Here is an 18,896-nt window from a genome sequence, read left to right as displayed (position 1 = left end):
AGTGTTAGCATACTCTTATGCTAATTTGAGTAGTCTTGCAAACCATATCACATTAATACCAAGAAAAGTAAATATCATACAACAATAATTTTGCTATATGCTTAGTTTTTACATGTGCTTTGTTGTCCATTTGCATCTTCTAATATTTCTGCATGTTGCTGCTTTGTTTTCACTAACATTTTGCATGTTTTTCTATTGGACTTTCCAACCAGTTCCTATCTCTCCTGCAGAAGTATGATCCAGAGCTCTTTCGAATGGCCTTGCCTTGTCTAAGTGCTATAGCTGGTGCCTTGCCTCCTGATTATTTAGATACACGAATTAGATCAACTTTGGAAAAGCAGACTTCAGTGGATCCAGAAGGAAATTTTGATCCCAAACCTGTCAGCACAGCAAAGTGAGTAATATCTATCATAGTGATTTCTTTAAATATTTTTAATATTATTCCTTATTAACACTTTTTTCTACTTTGTAGGGACAGTTGGTTGGTGACTGACTTTTTTATGATATTAGTACCTTTTACAAGTAGTGTCTTGCTTCCTGCTGCCAGATAGTGCACCGCAGCATAGCCTGTTTAGCAGATAAAAAACTTAGTGTTCTAAGTGCTATATCAATGTTAAGTATTCCCACATTATACCCGCAGAGTAGTGGATTATGTATTTATTATGTATGGTATTACCTAATGGGTGAGTTCAAATATTTTGGATATATATATCGATAATACATATTTGTTACTTTGTCATTATTTAGAGAGTAATACAGGGATGATAAATGATTCAAGATCATTAAAATCTAGTAAGTGATTCAGCTAGCCTATTGCCAGGTTTTGACAAAATCTTCACTTAGTTTTTAGAACTGATCGTTAGCAACCTGATATGGCAAAATAAGCAGATCATGTGAGATGTTTTAATAGAGACATAGACTTCCTACTAATACTTGTGCAATTCATGTAAAAAATAGGATAGTTTTGTATTCAGAAAATGAGGATCACTGGTTGATTATTAATATTAAACTCTCGCCTCCCCACCACTTACAATTATGCAATATGAAGCATCTATGCTAGTATTATCCTGCATTGAGAACTACCAAGATAAATACCTGTGTGTCATGGTGAAGCAGCTTTATTTCMTGTGATTTCAGTTGTTAAAAAGCGTCCCTATTATATACTTGAAGGTTCTCAGTAAATGTCATTAGAGCTGTACTTTGTTTTATTTCTTCTAAATGTAAATGTAATTACAGAGGCAAAATGTCTTCCTACCATCTGGAAATGAAGCATTTTGATTAATGCTGTATTATATTGCCATTTTGTTCATAGATCAGACTGCAGTAAATTATGATTGAAAGACTATATTCTCATTTGATTACAGCCTTGTACTTCCCGAAAAGTTGGAGTATATTGTAAGCAAGTATGCCGAACATTCCCATGATAAATGGGCCTTTGATAAGGTAAGAATTATTTTAAGACTGACAGCTGTTAGCAAAGGACAACTAAATAATACCTGAAGTTAAATACTGAAAAAATCTGTCCAGTTTATCTAACCGATAGACACATGTCCAGAGTGTCCATTAATGTCTGGATATTTCTTCGGGGATATGTGGGAGAAACCTTTTTCTCAAGAAAGTTCTTTGAAATTTATCACTTTTTAACAGTGTCAAGGATTTATTAGGGCCAAGATTTGTGTGTATTTTGGGGAGTTGGGGGTTGTTATGTTTTATAAGTAGGAATAGATATTTCTTAGCTGCAATTTGCCTTGGCAATGGTGTTTGTTGACTGGAAGTCATAGAATCAATTTTACTGCAGCAGGTCTGTGATCTAAGAGAGGACTTAGGAAGTCTAATCTCCTTTACTATTTCAAAAAATGTAGATAGAGTTTTTGTTCCTTTTTAGATTTAAGAAGTCTGTTATGTATTGATTTCCCCTGTGAGTCTCCATGTGCACTGTCTTTTTCTTGTGTGTCTTTTTCATCACTTCAACTGAGGTGTAAGACAATAATGTATATATTTAGTAATTTGTAATACCTTTTTAAATGTTAAAATGAAACATTTAGTAGAGGTTTTTAATGTTACACTTTGCAAAAAAAGTTTAATGTTAATCAACATTTTAGAGTTAAATTTGAGCAAAAATGAATTTTGAAGAAGTTGTTGCAGTTTTTACTAAGTATGTTGCAAGTGTTAAAAAGGTAGACCTTTGGATATAAGTAACACATTCAGTTCAAGCATGAATTTTAAACCTCACTTTCATTCAAGGAAAAAAGTTGAGGGGAGGGATAACTAATTTATTAAACAATTCTGTTATTGTGTCCGTCTATGTTGTGTAAATCTATAGGGAAAAATAGAGATAGGTGTGTATAGGTAAATATACTCACATTAATCTCAAAACAAATTTCAATTAATATTGTTTAAGGCAAAGGATTCTGTATTGCTGACTTACCTGTGAGCACTAGTATCCCAGAGAATAGAGACTCATCTTTTTTTTACCTTAGCCAGTACCATCTTAAGGCAGTCGGTTTGAAAGGGACCAGTGCGTAGTAGGTTCAGAACTGGTTGCATGAGACCTAGTACTTGTATGCAGAATCTAATCAGTGTCTGGACCATATTTTGTTCTGATGTATGCACAGATGAATACATGCTCTTTAAATAGAAATTTCTGTGGCCAGAGTAGGATGTTAGAATAGATTTGCAATTCAGTCTGACAAACTAAACTGGTTGATTTGCAGTTACTCATCTATGTTATATATCTCTTTCCATATTTAAGTATATTTAATTTTTTCAGACTAATAGCGGATGGAAATATGGTGTTTCATTGGATGAAAATATGAAGACTCATCCATTAATAAGACCTTTCAAAACTTTAACTGAAAAGGTAATAGAGGAAATTTCAACTGCATTAATACAAAGTAACTTGATTTGTGTACATTTTTTTGTTAATCCATTTCAAATATACAGTACACACAGAAGAGAGGCATACTATACTTCTTTTAGTTAAGAATAGCAAGATCTGTACATTGAAGTGATTGCTTACTTAATCTTGCACAGACTTTTTACCAAACTATTTGTTTCCATTAGGCAGTCTTCGCAGGTCTAGGCCAATTTGTATTCAAAGCGTCAATAGTGCAGAGTTTTCAGGCCTTCATGGGTGAGAAAAGGACTGGCAGCAACTCCTGTGTTTTAGATGAAAGTGTAATCTAACACTTCTGAAGCAGTTTTCTTTTCTACTCAGAAAGATGGTAAAAAGATTTAAAGAAATCGAAGCAAATGCTTCAGTTGAAAATGGAAAAAAACAACATTCAAACTATTTTAAATGCACTTTTTCTTTGAATTTCTTGATGAGGCATGAATGTCTTCTAGTGGTCAGAACACTGAACTGAATTGGAACTCACCTACTCTTGCAATGAGTCACTGGGTGACTTGGATAAGTCAGTAACATTTACCCCTCTTTACCACAGTTTTCACATTCAGAAAGTAGAGATTACAGAACTCGAGAGGTATTCAAAAGATTTCATTTCCCAGATTTGTAAATTGCTTTGGCATCTTCAGAGAAGAGCTGAAGAATTGTTTGCATTATTATTAAAGTAGTTGTAATTTATTTTTTCCAACATTATCTCAGATTAAAGAGAATTTTCCAGGTTATCTCAAATGAGAAGTTTTGAACCATTTCTAAAATTAGGTGTTTCCTTATAAAGTGTCATGTTAAATAACTATCATAAAAGTTTTTATTTATGGTAAAAGCTGTAATACTTCTATCAGGTTGATTTGAGAAGACTTAATATGACATAATCAAATTTTTCTTTGCCACAACTTTACTTGTTTTCTATAATACTTTTGCTTTACAAAGGAATATTGGAGTACAGGCTCTCCCCTAAATTTTTATTAATGGCTGTATTTATGTAAACAGGTATATAAATCAGTTTGTTCTATATCTGTGAAGAGATATAAATATAAGACTAAAAAAGAACTCTTAGGCTTATGTGTTCAAATGTACTTGCCCAACTACTTGTGTAGCACTTGTCATGCCATCAATTTTGGGTGATTTTGTGCTGGAAGAACCACTTAATAGGTTTCAAAATACAAACTACATTATTGCTCCTGAGCTCCCTTTTGTGCTCTTAGTTTGTAATACACCATCACATATCCCAACAATAAATGCCAGTAAGAAAATAATAGTAATAAAAAACCCTATCTATCTTAAAACTTATTTCTAATGTAAAAGTGATCATATCCTGTGTATAGATATCATATACAAATTTCATTGACTTGTGGCATGTGACAGTTTATAATCGGAGCTAGAATATTTTTCTTGGGTTTTTGCAATTTGCTGAACACAGAGTAATTTTACATTATTTCATTTAAAGGAAAAGGAAATTTACCGTTGGCCGGCCAGAGAATCTCTGAAAACCATGTTGGCAATGGGATGGAGCTTAGAAAGGACCAAGGAGGGAGGAGAAACAATGATACATCAGCGTGAAAATGAAAAGCTTCGTAACATGTCTCAGTCTAGCCAAGTAAGGTGGAATTGCTTAAATACAGAAAGCAAAATGCTAGTTCACTCAATTTACTAATAAATGACACAAAATTATGTTAATTTTAAGTTATTTTTAATGAAAAGAAACTTGTAATTTTAGGGTTTTGCGATTAGGAAGTCATGTCACTGTAACAAAAAACGTGCTGTTCTACTAAAGAGAGTGTTGCAAAAAGACAGTTTTTGAGAAGGCTGTCAGAGACCATAGAAGTCTACCTGAAGAGAGTTGCTGTATAGCCACTGAAAGAATACATGACTGAGAATTTGAAGCCTTTTATTTTATAATAAGCAAATCTAGTAATTTTCTCTCCTGATCATACAGAAGAGCCTGAAATGTTTGTTTTGTTTTGTTTTTGACAAAATTATGTCTAACAAACAGGATTGCCATTTTAATACTTTTGGTAAATCTGCAGGCAAACTTTGCAGGTAATTATGCAGTACCTAGAGTTTCGATGTGATACAGCCTTATTCCTTGATTTGTAGTTGCGAGTACTAACATGCCTTTGAGACTGCTCCTCAATAGGACTGTGTCTTGGTGGGGAGGGAGGGAAGCTGTTAAAAACTGTGAAAAGCAAGGTTTGGCTAACAAAATTGTCTGTTTATATTTCATATAAAGCCATACCATGACTTCTTTTGTTTTTAGAAATGCAGACTGTGCCTTGACAGTACCAAAGGATACAAATAAAATGAAAATGGCTTCAAACATAAACAAAATACATGATAAAAACATGATTCAGGGCAGGGTATCAGCACATGATTAACTTCAGTACATGAGTGAAACCGCTGATTCTGTGTGCTGTATTGGATTACAGAACAAACATTAAACGTTTAAAGAATAAATAAATATASTCAAGTCCTTTCTCTTTTTCTTAGTCTGTAAATTCCAGAGGACAATAACCTGTTTTAACTTCTCGTTGTGTAGTGTCTTTCACTTTAGTGCATGCTGCATTCAGGTTGCTGCCGTACCATTCTGTTATGTTTTGAAGACACATCCTGCATGCTTCATGATCTGTTTCCTTTGTTAGGCTGAAGAGTGTGGTTTTTAGCAGGTTGTCATCTGTTCCAGTAAAGAGGTCTAAACATGTGCAGCTTCCTTCTCATTTCCACATCAGCAGATGTATTTTATGTTAAACATCCTGTGTATTTTCAACACATTGCAAGGCAAAAGGTGAACGCAATTTCTACATGAAAGCTTAGAAATGTGAATGATTTCATTTTAATTAGATCAATAACAGAAGTGTTATAGTTGAATAGTTGTTTTATCTGAAATGCTTTTATCTGAAAATAATTCATCTCTTTTTCTCCCCTCAGGGAAACGGATATAGCCCGGCACCACTTGATCTTTCTAATGTTGTACTTTCTAGGGAGCTTCAGGTTTGTATTCATGTTTTGCATATGTTGTGCTGGAAATAATTAGTAGACTTTTTTATTAATGAGTTGAATTTTAACAGATTTTATGAGCCTGTTAGCATATATGTGATTATGGCTGTGATATGATGTTATAGAAAGGTACATGCCATATTATTTACATATTTCAAGAAGAGGTTTCTACTGTTTATCCCACTGGTGCTTCCTGCGTTCCTAGAAAAAGTTAGCATGAAGCTAGGGAAAGGAGCGAAAACAGCATATGTTCAATAACTGGCAGATATCTGCATAGCCTGTCTTCTGTGCTGACTTTGAAAAACAGTTGAATATATTGATGCTCCTGATGTGATGCATAAAATATTTGCATTCTCAGCCATTTGCTTTTAAACTTGGTATAATGGAAGAATTCATAGAGTTACAATACCAAATAGGTTTACTGGAGGAAAGAAAGCTGTACAAGTTTTTTTGCTTGCAGTGTTTTATTTTTAGCGTACATATTACCCTTATCGGTGAACTGTTATTCTGGAAATTTGATATAGTACAATAGTGCAGTAGTAGTGAAATAGTGCAACCAGAATGAAAACAAGTGGGTTTTTTATTCTTGAAGAGTACTTTCATTCTTTTAGCATCCCTTCTAATGCATTAGAATGGTGTAGGACGTCTTCATTTTATTTTCTATTTCCAACATTTCTCCCCGCTCCCTGCCACCTCCTCCCAATTTTTTTTGATAACAAGTCTTCCAAAGAGGAGGCAAATCTTTCCTTCCCTCTCTAATATTTGTCATCCACTGTGCTTCAAACTTGCGTATTAATCTTCCTTTTCTGATTACAGGTCCTGTCTCTGTCCCTTCTCTTCTATACTCATTTTGTGGTAATTTTGTCTTTGTTAATAACCTTAAAGGTGCATATTTTCTTGGTTTCTTTCGTCATTCAGTTTATTTCAGCTCTCCATCTCAACAAAGCTGTTTCCTCTGTGTTCTTTTATTGCAAAGGTAAATGTGATCAGTACATATAATACTCTGGAAAATTGATTGTCAGACCTCCTATCTTCCACCTTAAGGCTTTTTTTCTGTTCTAGTAATCTGTGGTATTCTCATTTTGTCTAATGTCAGCCATCTCCTCACGTTGCTTTCCTCTCTCATTGTAATTCTTCATCTCTACATCTTTCCCCTCTTTCTTTGTCCATCTCAAAATGCTGGACTTAATTATGCCATGCCAGTTACCTCCACTCCTGCTCTTTTGATGCAGAAATTTCCATTTCATAAGCATCAGTTTCCATTTCTGGTGGGAGTCTATGATCAAGCTCATTTTCTTCATTAGAAGTTTATTCTCCAGATTCTTTCAGCTCTGCTGTCTTCTAAGATAAACAACTTTTCCAAATCATTTGAGTCCCGTTATCATGAACCCACTCTTGACCTTTCTTCAAATCTGATATTCCTCCTGCCACTATTTTTTTTTTCTGCAAAAGTGTTTTGAAGGGAACACTGAAACCATTTTATGACTTTCCCTGTTTTCTTTTCAGTTCTCCCCTGCATCTGTAGTCATTGCAATATAGTACCTCCATTTATGTAAACCATTTTATAGACTAAACTCCATACTAAAACTTTTTTCCTCTTATATTCCTTACAGGTTTTTTCTGACAGTTTTATTTGTTCAAAACCTTACTAGCCTGAATGTGTTTATTATCCATTTATTTCTGTGTTTCTATTGTCTGTAAGCTAAAGATGGTTATTTTTCACCTTTTTGTTGTCTACTTGATGTTCCCTTTCAGCCCCTGTTTTGCTAAAATAATTAACCTCTTTTAGCTTCAATTTGAAAGAAGGAATCTCTGTTTCCCTGGCCATCCCTCACAATTTTTCTGTACCTATTTTAGTTGGAATGCCTTTTTCCTCCACATCGATTACTAGAGTTATATTCTGTCCTAGTAAGGTCTCATGAATGCATTTTAGAAGGGAATTAATCCTTTTGCAGTTACATTAGTAGAGGCTCAGTATCTTTTTTTTTTCCTAATTGTCTTTGATGACTATTTACCTTAATTTATTGAAGATTATTGTTCTGAAATTTCTTGTGTTCTTTCTTTTCTACAGAAAAATCTTTCACTCTTGTTTTGTCTTTAATTGGCATTCTCCTTTCATCCAAAAGCTCACTGAATTCACTATTTACAGTAACTATTTGAAGTTCTTCTTGAGTCTCAGAGTGAACAACATGAAGCTCAGTGTCTGATCCCTGAGCTCCACTGGTGCTGTTCTTGCTAATTCTCTGTAGATCTCTTTCTAGCCAAGATCTAGTTGTCCAACAATACCTTCCCGTCACATTTGATGCAGTTTTCCTTGCTGTTTTCTGGGAGTTATATCCTCATTTGGTTTTGTGAATGTCTTTTTTGCTTCTCCCCTTCCTACCTTTCTAATCATTCTTTCAAAGTATACTAAAAGGGCATCTTTATCGTCTTTTTGGTAATGTCTCTATATGACTTTGTCCTTACTCTTCTTTCCCACTCTGCAGTCCATCTCTGTTCCTGAAGCAAAACTTCAACTAGCATGAATCACAGACCTTCTTTTTTTTTATTCTCTCCAAAACACATCCTCTGTCCTTCTTGTGGATGCCCTTCTGTCTTTCTGTGGATCCTTGACTGAGATCTTCCTCAAGCAGATCATTCTTTCTCTTTTCTTTATCACTGTGGATGACACAACCATTCTGCTCATCACTCAGGCCTGTAATCTGAGTGTTATTTTTCACTCCAGTCTCTGGCAAATCTAGGCTGTGAGGTGTTAGCTCTAAAATATGATCTAAGGTCTGATCCTTATGAATGAAAATGTTATCCAGGGTTCTATTATCTCATGTTTTGATTTCTTCAGCAGTCTTTTTTCTCTAGTCTTAGCTATTGCAGTTATGCCCAACTTGCTTGGAAAATACCTGTGTTTATCATTTTCACATTCTTTATTGCTTCTACCCTTGTATTCAGACAGACATAAACTACTTTATATTACTTTGTTTTGCTTTCAAATTTGTCCATTGACTCTTACCCTCTTATCCCATGCATTATATTGAGAGTTGACTTTCACATATCTGATGGGCTATGATGCTGTCCACCATTAAATGTGTTAAATTTGCAAATCAGTGTGTTGCTTTTTTCAATCCTACCATCCGTAAGTATTCAAAATGGTATATCATTAAGCTTTTAGGGAAATAGCCTCAAGACTCTTCTGTATAATAACTTTATGACTTTATGATAAGACTCCTGTATAATAACTTTATGATAACTGTAATAATAAACCTGTTACAGTATTTGTGTACAAAGACTGCCTTTGTAAGCCAGAATATACGAACAAAAAGGGAATATGTACTTCCTGGAAAAGATCTATCTGTTTTTAGTTTAGTATCATCATCTGTTCTGAAAGACTTTCTCACTCTTTTTCTCTGCAGGTTTTCTTCCCATTATCCTTGCAATAGCCTTTGGGGGCGTTAATGGCCAATTCCTGCCAGTGACATAGATTCATACAGTCATTCACTCTTAGACACTAACCAGTATTGTCATTATGTTCTCATTCTATCTTGCCTTATAGTTGTGTCATATGATTGCAGGAGCAGAAACTCACTCTCCTTCTGTTCTGTGTCTTACAGTACCTAGCTTAAGGAGTACTGCTTTATGACTAAAACCACTTAGGAGATAGGGTAGTATAATAATAATTATTATTGATAAGTATTGACTTTTAATCACTGTTTTAATTGGTCTGGAAAACATCTCTGAGTCTTTTCCCACTTTACTAAAGATCAGGGCTTGGATGCCCAGTCCAAGTCAGTTTATTGGGGGGGGGGGGAGCATGGGCAGACTTAACTGTGATTTTTTTACCATAATCTTAAAACTGTATTTCTGTAGAATTACAGAAATTTTAATTGTCACATTTTATTTTGCATCATCTTTTTTTTTCTTTTTGGCAACACAGGGAATGGTTGAGGTAATGGCAGAAAACTACCATAATATATGGGCCAAAAAGAAGAAAATGGAGTTGGAAAGCAAAGGTAAGCCAGAAATCCTGTGAACCACACAAAAAAGACAAAGAAAATGAGGGAGAAGAAACAGTCTGAAAGAAGACAGTGTAAGACAATCTAAATTAAATAGTTCCTTTTTGTATTTAAAACAAACAAATAGAAGTTTTGCAACAGAACAGCTTACATTTCTCTCAACTTACCAAAGGTGGAGGTAGTCATCCTTTATTGGTACCTTACGACACATTGACAGCCAAGGAGAAATCACGGGACCGTGAAAAGGCACAAGAGCTGTTTAAATTCCTTCAAGTGAATAGTATCCTCATATCTCGGTAAGGTGCATATTGTTTTGCTTACATTTACCTCGCAATCCATGATAATCTTCCTTATCTCACTGCAGTCTGTTAGTTATTAACACAATAACTATGTGACATATCTTCTATGAATCAAAAGAGTCCTTGTTATTTTTATGTTCAGAAAGATTCTTCTGAGATAGTGTGGAGGAGTAAAATTTTTAATAAGTATGTGCTCATAGTAAATACAAAATGCAGCAGTAGTATAATAACGTAAGCAGACAATTCAAAACTTTAAATTAGCAACCAGCAGTTGTCAGTAAGGATCATGGGAAAACTTTCGGTCTGATACTGCAGAAACATTTCTATGTAGAAGGGCTTTTAATTCAATTTTTAAGAAAAATGTTTAGAGTYCTGTGAACCAATAAGACAAAGTGGCTGTTCCGTAGGCATTTCCTATTTAACTTGCTCAAGTAGAACAGCGGCGCGTATTATTGTACTAAAGCTGGAATTACTATATCAGGAATTAGGCTCTCCTGCGGGGACTTACACTGTGGGTGAAGATAACTTACTTTATTATATTTTTGGCCTTATGTGGCAGAATTGTGAGTTATTGTACCATAAGTAGTATGTATATATTTTTTATTATTATAAGAGAAATATCTGAAGGAGAGTCCATGGGAAGCTGCAATTTTTATAGCAGTAAGCATTTTATGTCAACTAAACTGTATTCATGAATGGAATTTTGCTGTACGTGCATAGAAACAGCTCTTTACTTGTTTTCATTTATTTCTGCTTTTAAGTCTGTGCCTCTAGTGAAAGTTTAGATTCAAAAATTAATACAAATTGTTGATTAGGATCTGCAAAAGCTAGTTTTGTTAGTTTCAGTTGGCTTCAACTATTAATAACATTTGTAAAGGTATTAGAAGACAAAGCTCTACAGATGCATTTCATTACTGTAGAGAAAAAATCACTCCTGCCAAATATGTAGGCTGTCAGCCTGAAATCAAAATGTAAGTATGCTGCCAGACATCTATTCTACATAATTATAGGATATATAAACATTTATCCTACATAATTGATTTAGAGCCATTGTATAAGAGAAAAAAGTTTAGTTCATGCAAATGAATGGTACGTAGTCCTTGGAACATCAGTGGACTTGTTCAAATTTTATTTTTAATTTCTCTTTGTAGCTGCATCTGTTAGGATTAGGACAGTCTTTTCAGTGTCTGATAATGGATCATGTCAACTTACCTTGAAAAAGTCTGTTAAGGCTGTTTGTGGGTATGGGCAAAGAATTTGCAATAATTGCATCAGGGTGAATTTTGTGTGTCAACAGTATCCTCTTTCCAGTATTTTCTTCATATATAAGTATATGCATATTTTAAATATATATAACATCTTTTAAAATGCTGCTTTTAATTATCACATTTCCAGAATGTCATTCTTAAAAATGTTGGACTAATCATGAAAACATGGAAATTCTTTATAATTGGAAATGTGTAAGCTGCACAGTGTGTGTGCTTTGCATATACCATCTGTCTCCATTTTGAGTTTTAGTCCTTTTCTTTATTGAGAACGCTTTTCACTGGACTCATGGGTGTTTATGACATACAGAGATAAATTTCTCAGGCTTTATTCAAATTTATATTAGAAACAATTTGCTATTCCTTTAAGCTTCTTTCAACCTCTACAAGTGCTTTTGATGCTGCCTTTGTCATTTAACAGAACTACCAATTTCTTTCAATATTCAAGAAATTACATGTAATCTCTTAGCAATCATGACATAATATAAACTCAAAAAGAGAATATTTATGGTGACCTCACTAAAAATACTATGAATTTTGTTGTATTATCCTCTGAGAGATCAGGCAGCAGGAGATTCCTGTCAAGCACACATAGCTGTTGTTGTAAATGTGTATCTCATGCTTGAATAAATACATAAAAAATCAGTAGGTTTCACATGTGGTATATCAATGAATAAAAGTCATAAAAGTATATAAACTAGGACTCTTAAAATATATATATTTTTAAGGAAACTAGAAGGGGGGAGATTTGAAGAGGAAAGTCAGAAACAGAACTGTATTTCTGAATGCCACTTCTGCTCAGCCCTTTTATATATTTTGTGCAAGATGGGATGGGAAATGCATTCCTTGCTTTCTTGGTTCTGTTCCCCCAGACTGTAACTGTTCCTTCCTTCTTACCCCCATTCTGACATGGCCAAGTACATATACTGTAGTATCAGATATTTTTGTTGTTAGAACTGCTGCTGCATCGTTGTTCTCCCACAGAATTAATTTTTCCTCAGATTCACCTCCTATTTCTTTTTCAACTGTCTAGTCTTCCAGTTATCCTCCCTAGATTTTTCTCGAAATTTAATTCTGCACCAATGCTAAAGAATCTCAGGTTAAAGCATCATTTCCTTTATGCCATGACACTGAGTCCAGCAACTGTATTCCTTTCTTACTCTTTCCTCAGTGCCACACACTACCAATTCTTCACTTTCTCCCTACTTCTGATACACTGCCCAACGCCTCTGTAGTCTCACAACCCCCTGCTTTCTGCATCTCCTTTAGCCAAGTCGTTCTTTTCTCCCATTGGTAAAGGGAGTGTCTTCCTATGTAGTGCTTTCTGAAGGTCTGTGCAGAAGCAAGTGAAGTAGTCATTACAGTAACAAGAGGTTTCCTTTAATGTTATTGAGTTCCTTACTTCTTCTTTTGGCAAGCCAGCTAGTTATCCTGAGTGTAGTCCACAAGCTATCAACTGGAAATCTCAAGTATGGTTGTAGTTGGAAGGCCAAAAGTACAAGCATAAAGAGACTATGAAAAAGATGCAAACTAAAAAAATGTACAAAAAACCCTCAAGGAACTGGAGAGGAAAGAATTAATGAATTTTAAAACCAAGTATGTTTGAAAAGAGAGCAAATTAAAAATGGGTAGAGTTATGTGACTTCAAGTTCAAAAAAAAAAAAAAAAACATTCACAATGTACATAATGGGACAGAATGCACCCTTAGCAAGTTTTCAGGTGACACCAAATTGGGGGAGAGTGGTCAATAAATTGGAGAGTTTTGCTGCTATTCAGAGGAACTTTGGGCTGGAGAAATGGGCTGACAGAACCCTTGTGAAGTTCAACAAATGAAATGCAAAGTCCTGCACCTGAGATGGAATAACCCCAGGAAACAGGGAGATTGATATTCCATCCACCAGTCATGGTGTAGGTAGGTACTTTGGAGATATCTCAAAGAATGAATCTGCAAAAAGTAGCACATACTGATGAATTTTTTCAAATACTCTGAATAGTGTGGTAGTTTGAGTGTTGCTTACATTTAGATTTTCATTTGGAAGCTTAAGTCATGTTGACTTTCAGTCTTTTTTTTATAAAATTTAAGGACAAAAATGACAAAGGACATTAAGGACAAAGTTCTAGTGGTTAAACTGATTTGCCGCCTTCCTAAACATTTGGCATTTTCAGCTGCCATCAGTAGAAATTGAATGACCAATGCATTATTGTGCAAGATTCAAATGTAACATGGTTCATTTTTGCAATGTAGTAACTCTCTGAAGTCATTATGCTAAAATGTGTATATTTTGGATTATTTAATCTAAAAGGTTATTAAAAGTCTTAGAGAAATGTGAGCTGATTTTAACATCTTGCTATATAATTGATGACCTTTTATAGCAACTGTCAGTTATTTTCTCTCACTTGTGAAAATTTTCCTTAAGTAAAAGTTAATAAGGAATGGAATGCTTCATAGTACTGTCATCATCAATGCCAATTATCTTAATGCTTTCTAAAATAGGGGTCTGAATGACATGGAGTTGGATGCTTCATCCATGGAAAAGAGATTTGCATTTAAGTTTCTGAAGAAAATTTTAAAATACGTTGACTCTGCTCAAGAGTTTATTGCGCATTTGGGTAAGTTGCAGATTTTATTTCAAAAATCATTGAAGTTGTTGATATTTAAATATTTGCATTGATATGTTTAAATTTCTARTGATCACTACATTATTCTTATTATATTTAAGAAATTGAGATTCTGATTATTAGCTTTTTTTTTCAGTTGCAGTTGAATTCTTGGACCTTTGTAACTGGCTAAACTGATTTTACTGTTTTATTTGTATTTCTTCAAAACTAAGTTTGTAAGGCTGTATCAAAGAGCTGTTGTGTTATTTTTTTTATTCGGCAACTTCATATTCTTATTCATGTCTGCTCTGATTGTATCCTTGTAGAAGCCATTGTAACCAGTGGAAAAACTGAAAAATCTCCACATGACCAAGAAATTAAATTCTTTGCCAAAGTGAGTGATTTAATATTTCAAGTAWTGTACTTACACGTTCCATTATACATAACACAGAAATCTGTGATCTTAGACTGCTTTGCAGGTAAGGGAATATGATATTTTTCCCATTTTTTTCATGGTAAGTAATGAATGAAATGTTGGCAAAAGATATTTCAAAACGGAGAATTTATTGCTAGAAAAGATTCTTTTACATGAGAAGGAACATAGAAATTAAAAGGCAGCTTATTTATAAAATGAAATGAAATACTCTTGCTGAATATATAAATCGTTTCTGAAAATTTTTGCCTCAGAGTATCACTGAGGTGCATAGTATCATTTAATTAACAGGAATACATATTCCTATGCATAGCAGTGTTATATGCATTTGCACCTAATAAGACAAATACTGTCAATACTCAGTAAGTATTGACAATTAAGATCCTTGAAGTAAGGATCATTTAGGTTTAAATTTAGGATTTGATAAAAATCCTCTCCCTTTATAGAGCTGTACTGAACAGTTACGTAAATAGTGGAGAGGAAGGGTCCTCTTATTTCAGTGATACTTATTATCATTGTTGAAATTGAGAAGAGTAAGCCCTATAGTGTTAGATCCAAACTACAAATCTGTGTAACTTTTTTTTGTATTTGTTTAACTTTTAATTAAAATTGTAAGACATAAGATTTTCATTCTTATGGCTGTCTGAAATAAGAAAATACAAGTATTACAGAACTAAAATTCTTTGAATGAGCTTTGACCAATCAGAGCATTGTTGCTACGTTTACCATTGTGCTCTGTGAAAAATACATTTTGTATCTGTATTTCTTAGGTTCTTTTACCATTAGTTGATCAGTACTTTACAAATCACTGCCTGTACTTCCTGTCTTCTCCAACAAAAACACTCAGTAGCAGTGGATATGCATCAAATAAGGAAAAAGAAATGGTAGCCAGGTAAGTAGAAAATTAAGATATGTACAGGAGGGTTCTATGTAGATAATAAAAGGCCTCTTCTTAGACTAAAGAAAAAGATAGTTCAAAAGTTCAGTTTACTCATATAGAAAGTGATTGGTTCATTTTTAGTAGAGGGTAGTAACTGAATAGTATTCTTCATCTTGGTATTCTTTAATATTATTAAAGTGAAGTTTCCACATCATTTCAGTCACTTCTGCATGTAAGGAAGTTTTGTTTATTCTTTGAATATTACTATAGAAGTTATGATAAATATTTTAAATACTCAGATTAAGAATTCTATAAAGTTGAGTATTTTTAAAGGGTTTCTTGGTGAAAATAGATACCACTGGATGTCTGTTTAGTGTCTTATATTAAGAGTTTGATGGCATCATGTCTTTAGACTAGCACCTTTATTGATGCCTCAGCCAAGAACCTTGAGTACTGCCTGCTAAGCAACTCTAGTACTGTTATCTCCTGCTGACTTCATTGTAAGAGGAAGGAAACCAGGCATCTTATATTCATATATACTGTGCAGTCAATCTCTGGACAGACTTGAGGCCAAAACCAGAAAAGCTTCCATAATTTGTTTCATTGTTAAACAGAGAACGTTAGGCTCTAAGACAAAAAGTAAAATGTTCTCCTAATAACAAAATGTAAACAACTCAACCTCATCTATATAGAATTGATAGTAGTAGCTTTGTAATTGGAGAAGATTTAAATAAATCACTAAAATAAATATTTTTCAAAATAATTTAAAATTTTTGTTCTAAATAGAGAGCAGAGAAACTGATAACTAGAATGATTTATTTAAGTCATTCTCTCCCAGTAGAATACTACTTCTGACAGCAGTTCTCCAGCATGTTAGTGTCCTGTCTCAAGTTCATCTAAACAGTTTTTGTGGAACCTTGTTTTCACTTGTGCTGCAGATGATACTTAGTGAACATTGAAATGAGTATAAAGTCCTAAAGAATATACAGAAACGTAAAAATGCATTAAAGTTATGAGGCCAAACTGGAATGGTAGAATTTACACTGCTGATATGTAGGATGGATAGTTCTCAGGAAATAAGACAGCTGTCTGATGACTTTTATACTCATTATTGGCTTGTATTGCTGCATTTTTATTGTAAAGCTAATGGCAAGTGTAAATATGTTCATATCTTTTAGCACTAGCTTGACTGTATTATCCTAATGCTTCACAAACATTGACATGTGATAGACACTTTTCCTTATTTCTTCTCATACTCATGGACTGTTTTCTACCTGGAAATTTTGACAATGCCGTAAGATCGAACCCATAGGACTAGCTGCATTAGCAGCTGTGGAAAAATCGTACATTTAAAGGAAAGTGGAGGACAAAGAACATACTGGGGAAGAAGTTGTTGCGAGCTGCTCAGTATAGTTGTCCTTCACTCCACCTCTGCTGACTCCAGATAAACTTCCTGTTTCTCATCTTCCTGTTCAGAATCTCGGTGTTCTTCTGTATAATTATTTCTTCTCTGATCAGAATGCCCTTTAATTATTATTTCTGACACAATGCAAAAATTCTACTGGTATAAACTCTTTTCAGGAATTTTTATTTAGCAAAATCTAAACCATTTTTAAGGGATAAGGAAAATGCAGTTTTCTAGGCCTAAGACTTTTGTCAGCTGAATTTGCAAATGAGATATTATAGAACAGGACTGTTTAACTAACGGGCTCCAATACCAATTTTATCACAAGAAAGTTTTGCCCAGACCTTGTCAGAGGTCCTAAATATGTGACATCCCCAAAATTCTTGCAGAGAATTCTGTATTTCTTGCTGGTCCCTAGGTTGCTATGATGCACCATTTTCCATCAATGAAAGTGGAGGACAACTGCTGCATGTTCTGTGATGCTTTGATTTTTATGTGTGGTTTTTAGTAAAATTGCCCAATGTACCAAAAAAAATTGAGTAGCCTTGTGCTAGAATGTCATTTAAAAAAAGGGGGGCAAGGATCCTATGTATCTTACCGTTGCCTGTTTCCATGAAGCTTGGAACAACATAAAGGATAACAAAGTTGACTGAGAAAGTCTGGGGTGTATGTGTGATGATATTGTTGGGAGATACTTGGAGTATAGATCATTGGGAATTGTTTAGGGATGTATTCTGGAACATTTTCATCTATTCAGTTTCTCCCATTATGTCCTATGTATTGTTCATTCTTTGTTATTCTAACTTGCCTGTTTTCCCAGGATCTTCATTCCCATTCTCAAATTCTCGATCTAAATTCTATTCCCGATAGCAGAGTGCAAAAGCAGCTGACTGCTGTCCCTCATCCTCCTTCCTATTTTTAATTCCCAATGGCTCTTTGTCAGCTAGGATCCACTGAGAAGACATCTCATCTGCCTGTATTGTTGTCAGAATGATAACCAAAAGAAACAAAGTCAGGGAAGCCCAGCATGGGCCCATGAAGCTTTTTTACATGTCTATGATGGAATCTAGTTAGTGCTGGAGCAGAAGGAATACAAAAGAATATTGCTAGTCACACTCAATGGTTTTCAAGCCTTATTCAGAAACTGAGAGTTTTATGCCTCACTGAGACACTGTCCAGTAGTAGCCTGTGGTTTAGTAAGAGAGCTTTCATTTTCATTCAGTGTGCAGATCTCACTCCCAAGTGTCACACACTTCTTCATTTCTCTCTGGAGATGATGTTGAAGCCTAAAAGACATTGTTATGCAGTTCTCCTGATACTAAGTTACATTTTCCTATTTTTGCCTGTCCTTTCTGTTAATGTAGTTTGCAATTTTTTTTTCTGTCAGTGAGGCACTTCAAGCTAAATATTGCATTGTGAAAGTGATGGCATCAAAAACATTAATAAATGATTCTGTGAGCAGTAGAACAAATAGAGCTTTATTTCCAATGGATTTATGTTTCATTGTTGAAGGCAGTTTCTGATTGAAGCTTATCCCATGTTGGGCCATTTAAATCGTCTCACAATTGAATTTTCAGGTATCAGAAAATGTGAAAATACCATGATGCAGATTTTTAGGGGTAATTTGGGGTTTTCTCCCTCTCTACAAAATGGCTTCCCCCCCMCACACACACAAAAGTTGCTGGGTTTAAACATTTTTTAGACTTCTCCCCTGTGTCAGATTTGGTTGGACTCAGCCTTTTGACTCAAAGTAATTCTAGAAAATTTAATTAAAAAGACAGTTGCCTTTTAATCTATAATGTGTTGCCTTTATAAAAATAAGATTTCATTTTTCTACAATTAACTAAAAAAATTCATATTTAATTTGTTCATGAATATGCCTGTCATCTAATATTTTTATTGCCAAATTTTGTCCCCCCCCTTGAAGGTGAGGTACCAATTATTTTCTGTGGGAAGTTTTGTATTAGAATCTTTCAAACCGTATTTTACTCTCATACTTTCTTGCTTACAGAATCACAGAATCACAGAATCGCTGAGGTTGGAAGGGACCTCTGGAGATCATCTAGTCCAAACCCCCTGCTCAAGCAGGGTCACCTAGAGCATATTGCACAGG

The 18,896-nt window shown here is 34.4% G+C and overlaps 1 protein-coding gene across 1 annotated transcript in view; it reads left to right on the top strand.

The window, feature by feature from the left end:
- The window catches only part of RYR3 (ryanodine receptor 3), a 267,401-nt gene that overhangs the window by 177,683 nt on the left and 70,822 nt on the right, over positions 1-18,896 (top strand). Inside the window, exons 51-60 of the mRNA XM_026076056.1 lie at positions 231-394; positions 1,365-1,443; positions 2,771-2,860; positions 4,350-4,499; positions 5,828-5,890; positions 9,825-9,900; positions 10,076-10,199; positions 13,962-14,077; positions 14,392-14,459; positions 15,269-15,390. Of these exons, the coding sequence (XP_025931841.1) occupies positions 231-394; positions 1,365-1,443; positions 2,771-2,860; positions 4,350-4,499; positions 5,828-5,890; positions 9,825-9,900; positions 10,076-10,199; positions 13,962-14,077; positions 14,392-14,459; positions 15,269-15,390 (1,052 nt within the window). The remainder of the gene's footprint in view (positions 1-230; positions 395-1,364; positions 1,444-2,770; positions 2,861-4,349; positions 4,500-5,827; positions 5,891-9,824; positions 9,901-10,075; positions 10,200-13,961; positions 14,078-14,391; positions 14,460-15,268; positions 15,391-18,896) is intronic.

This window comes from Apteryx rowi, unplaced genomic scaffold, assembly GCF_003343035.1.
Source record: "Apteryx rowi isolate R43461 unplaced genomic scaffold, aptRow1 scaffold_424, whole genome shotgun sequence".
NCBI lineage: Eukaryota > Metazoa > Chordata > Aves > Apterygiformes > Apterygidae > Apteryx > Apteryx rowi.
The sequence above is the reverse complement of the archived record's forward strand: the minus strand, read 5'-3'. Positions and strand labels throughout refer to the sequence as shown.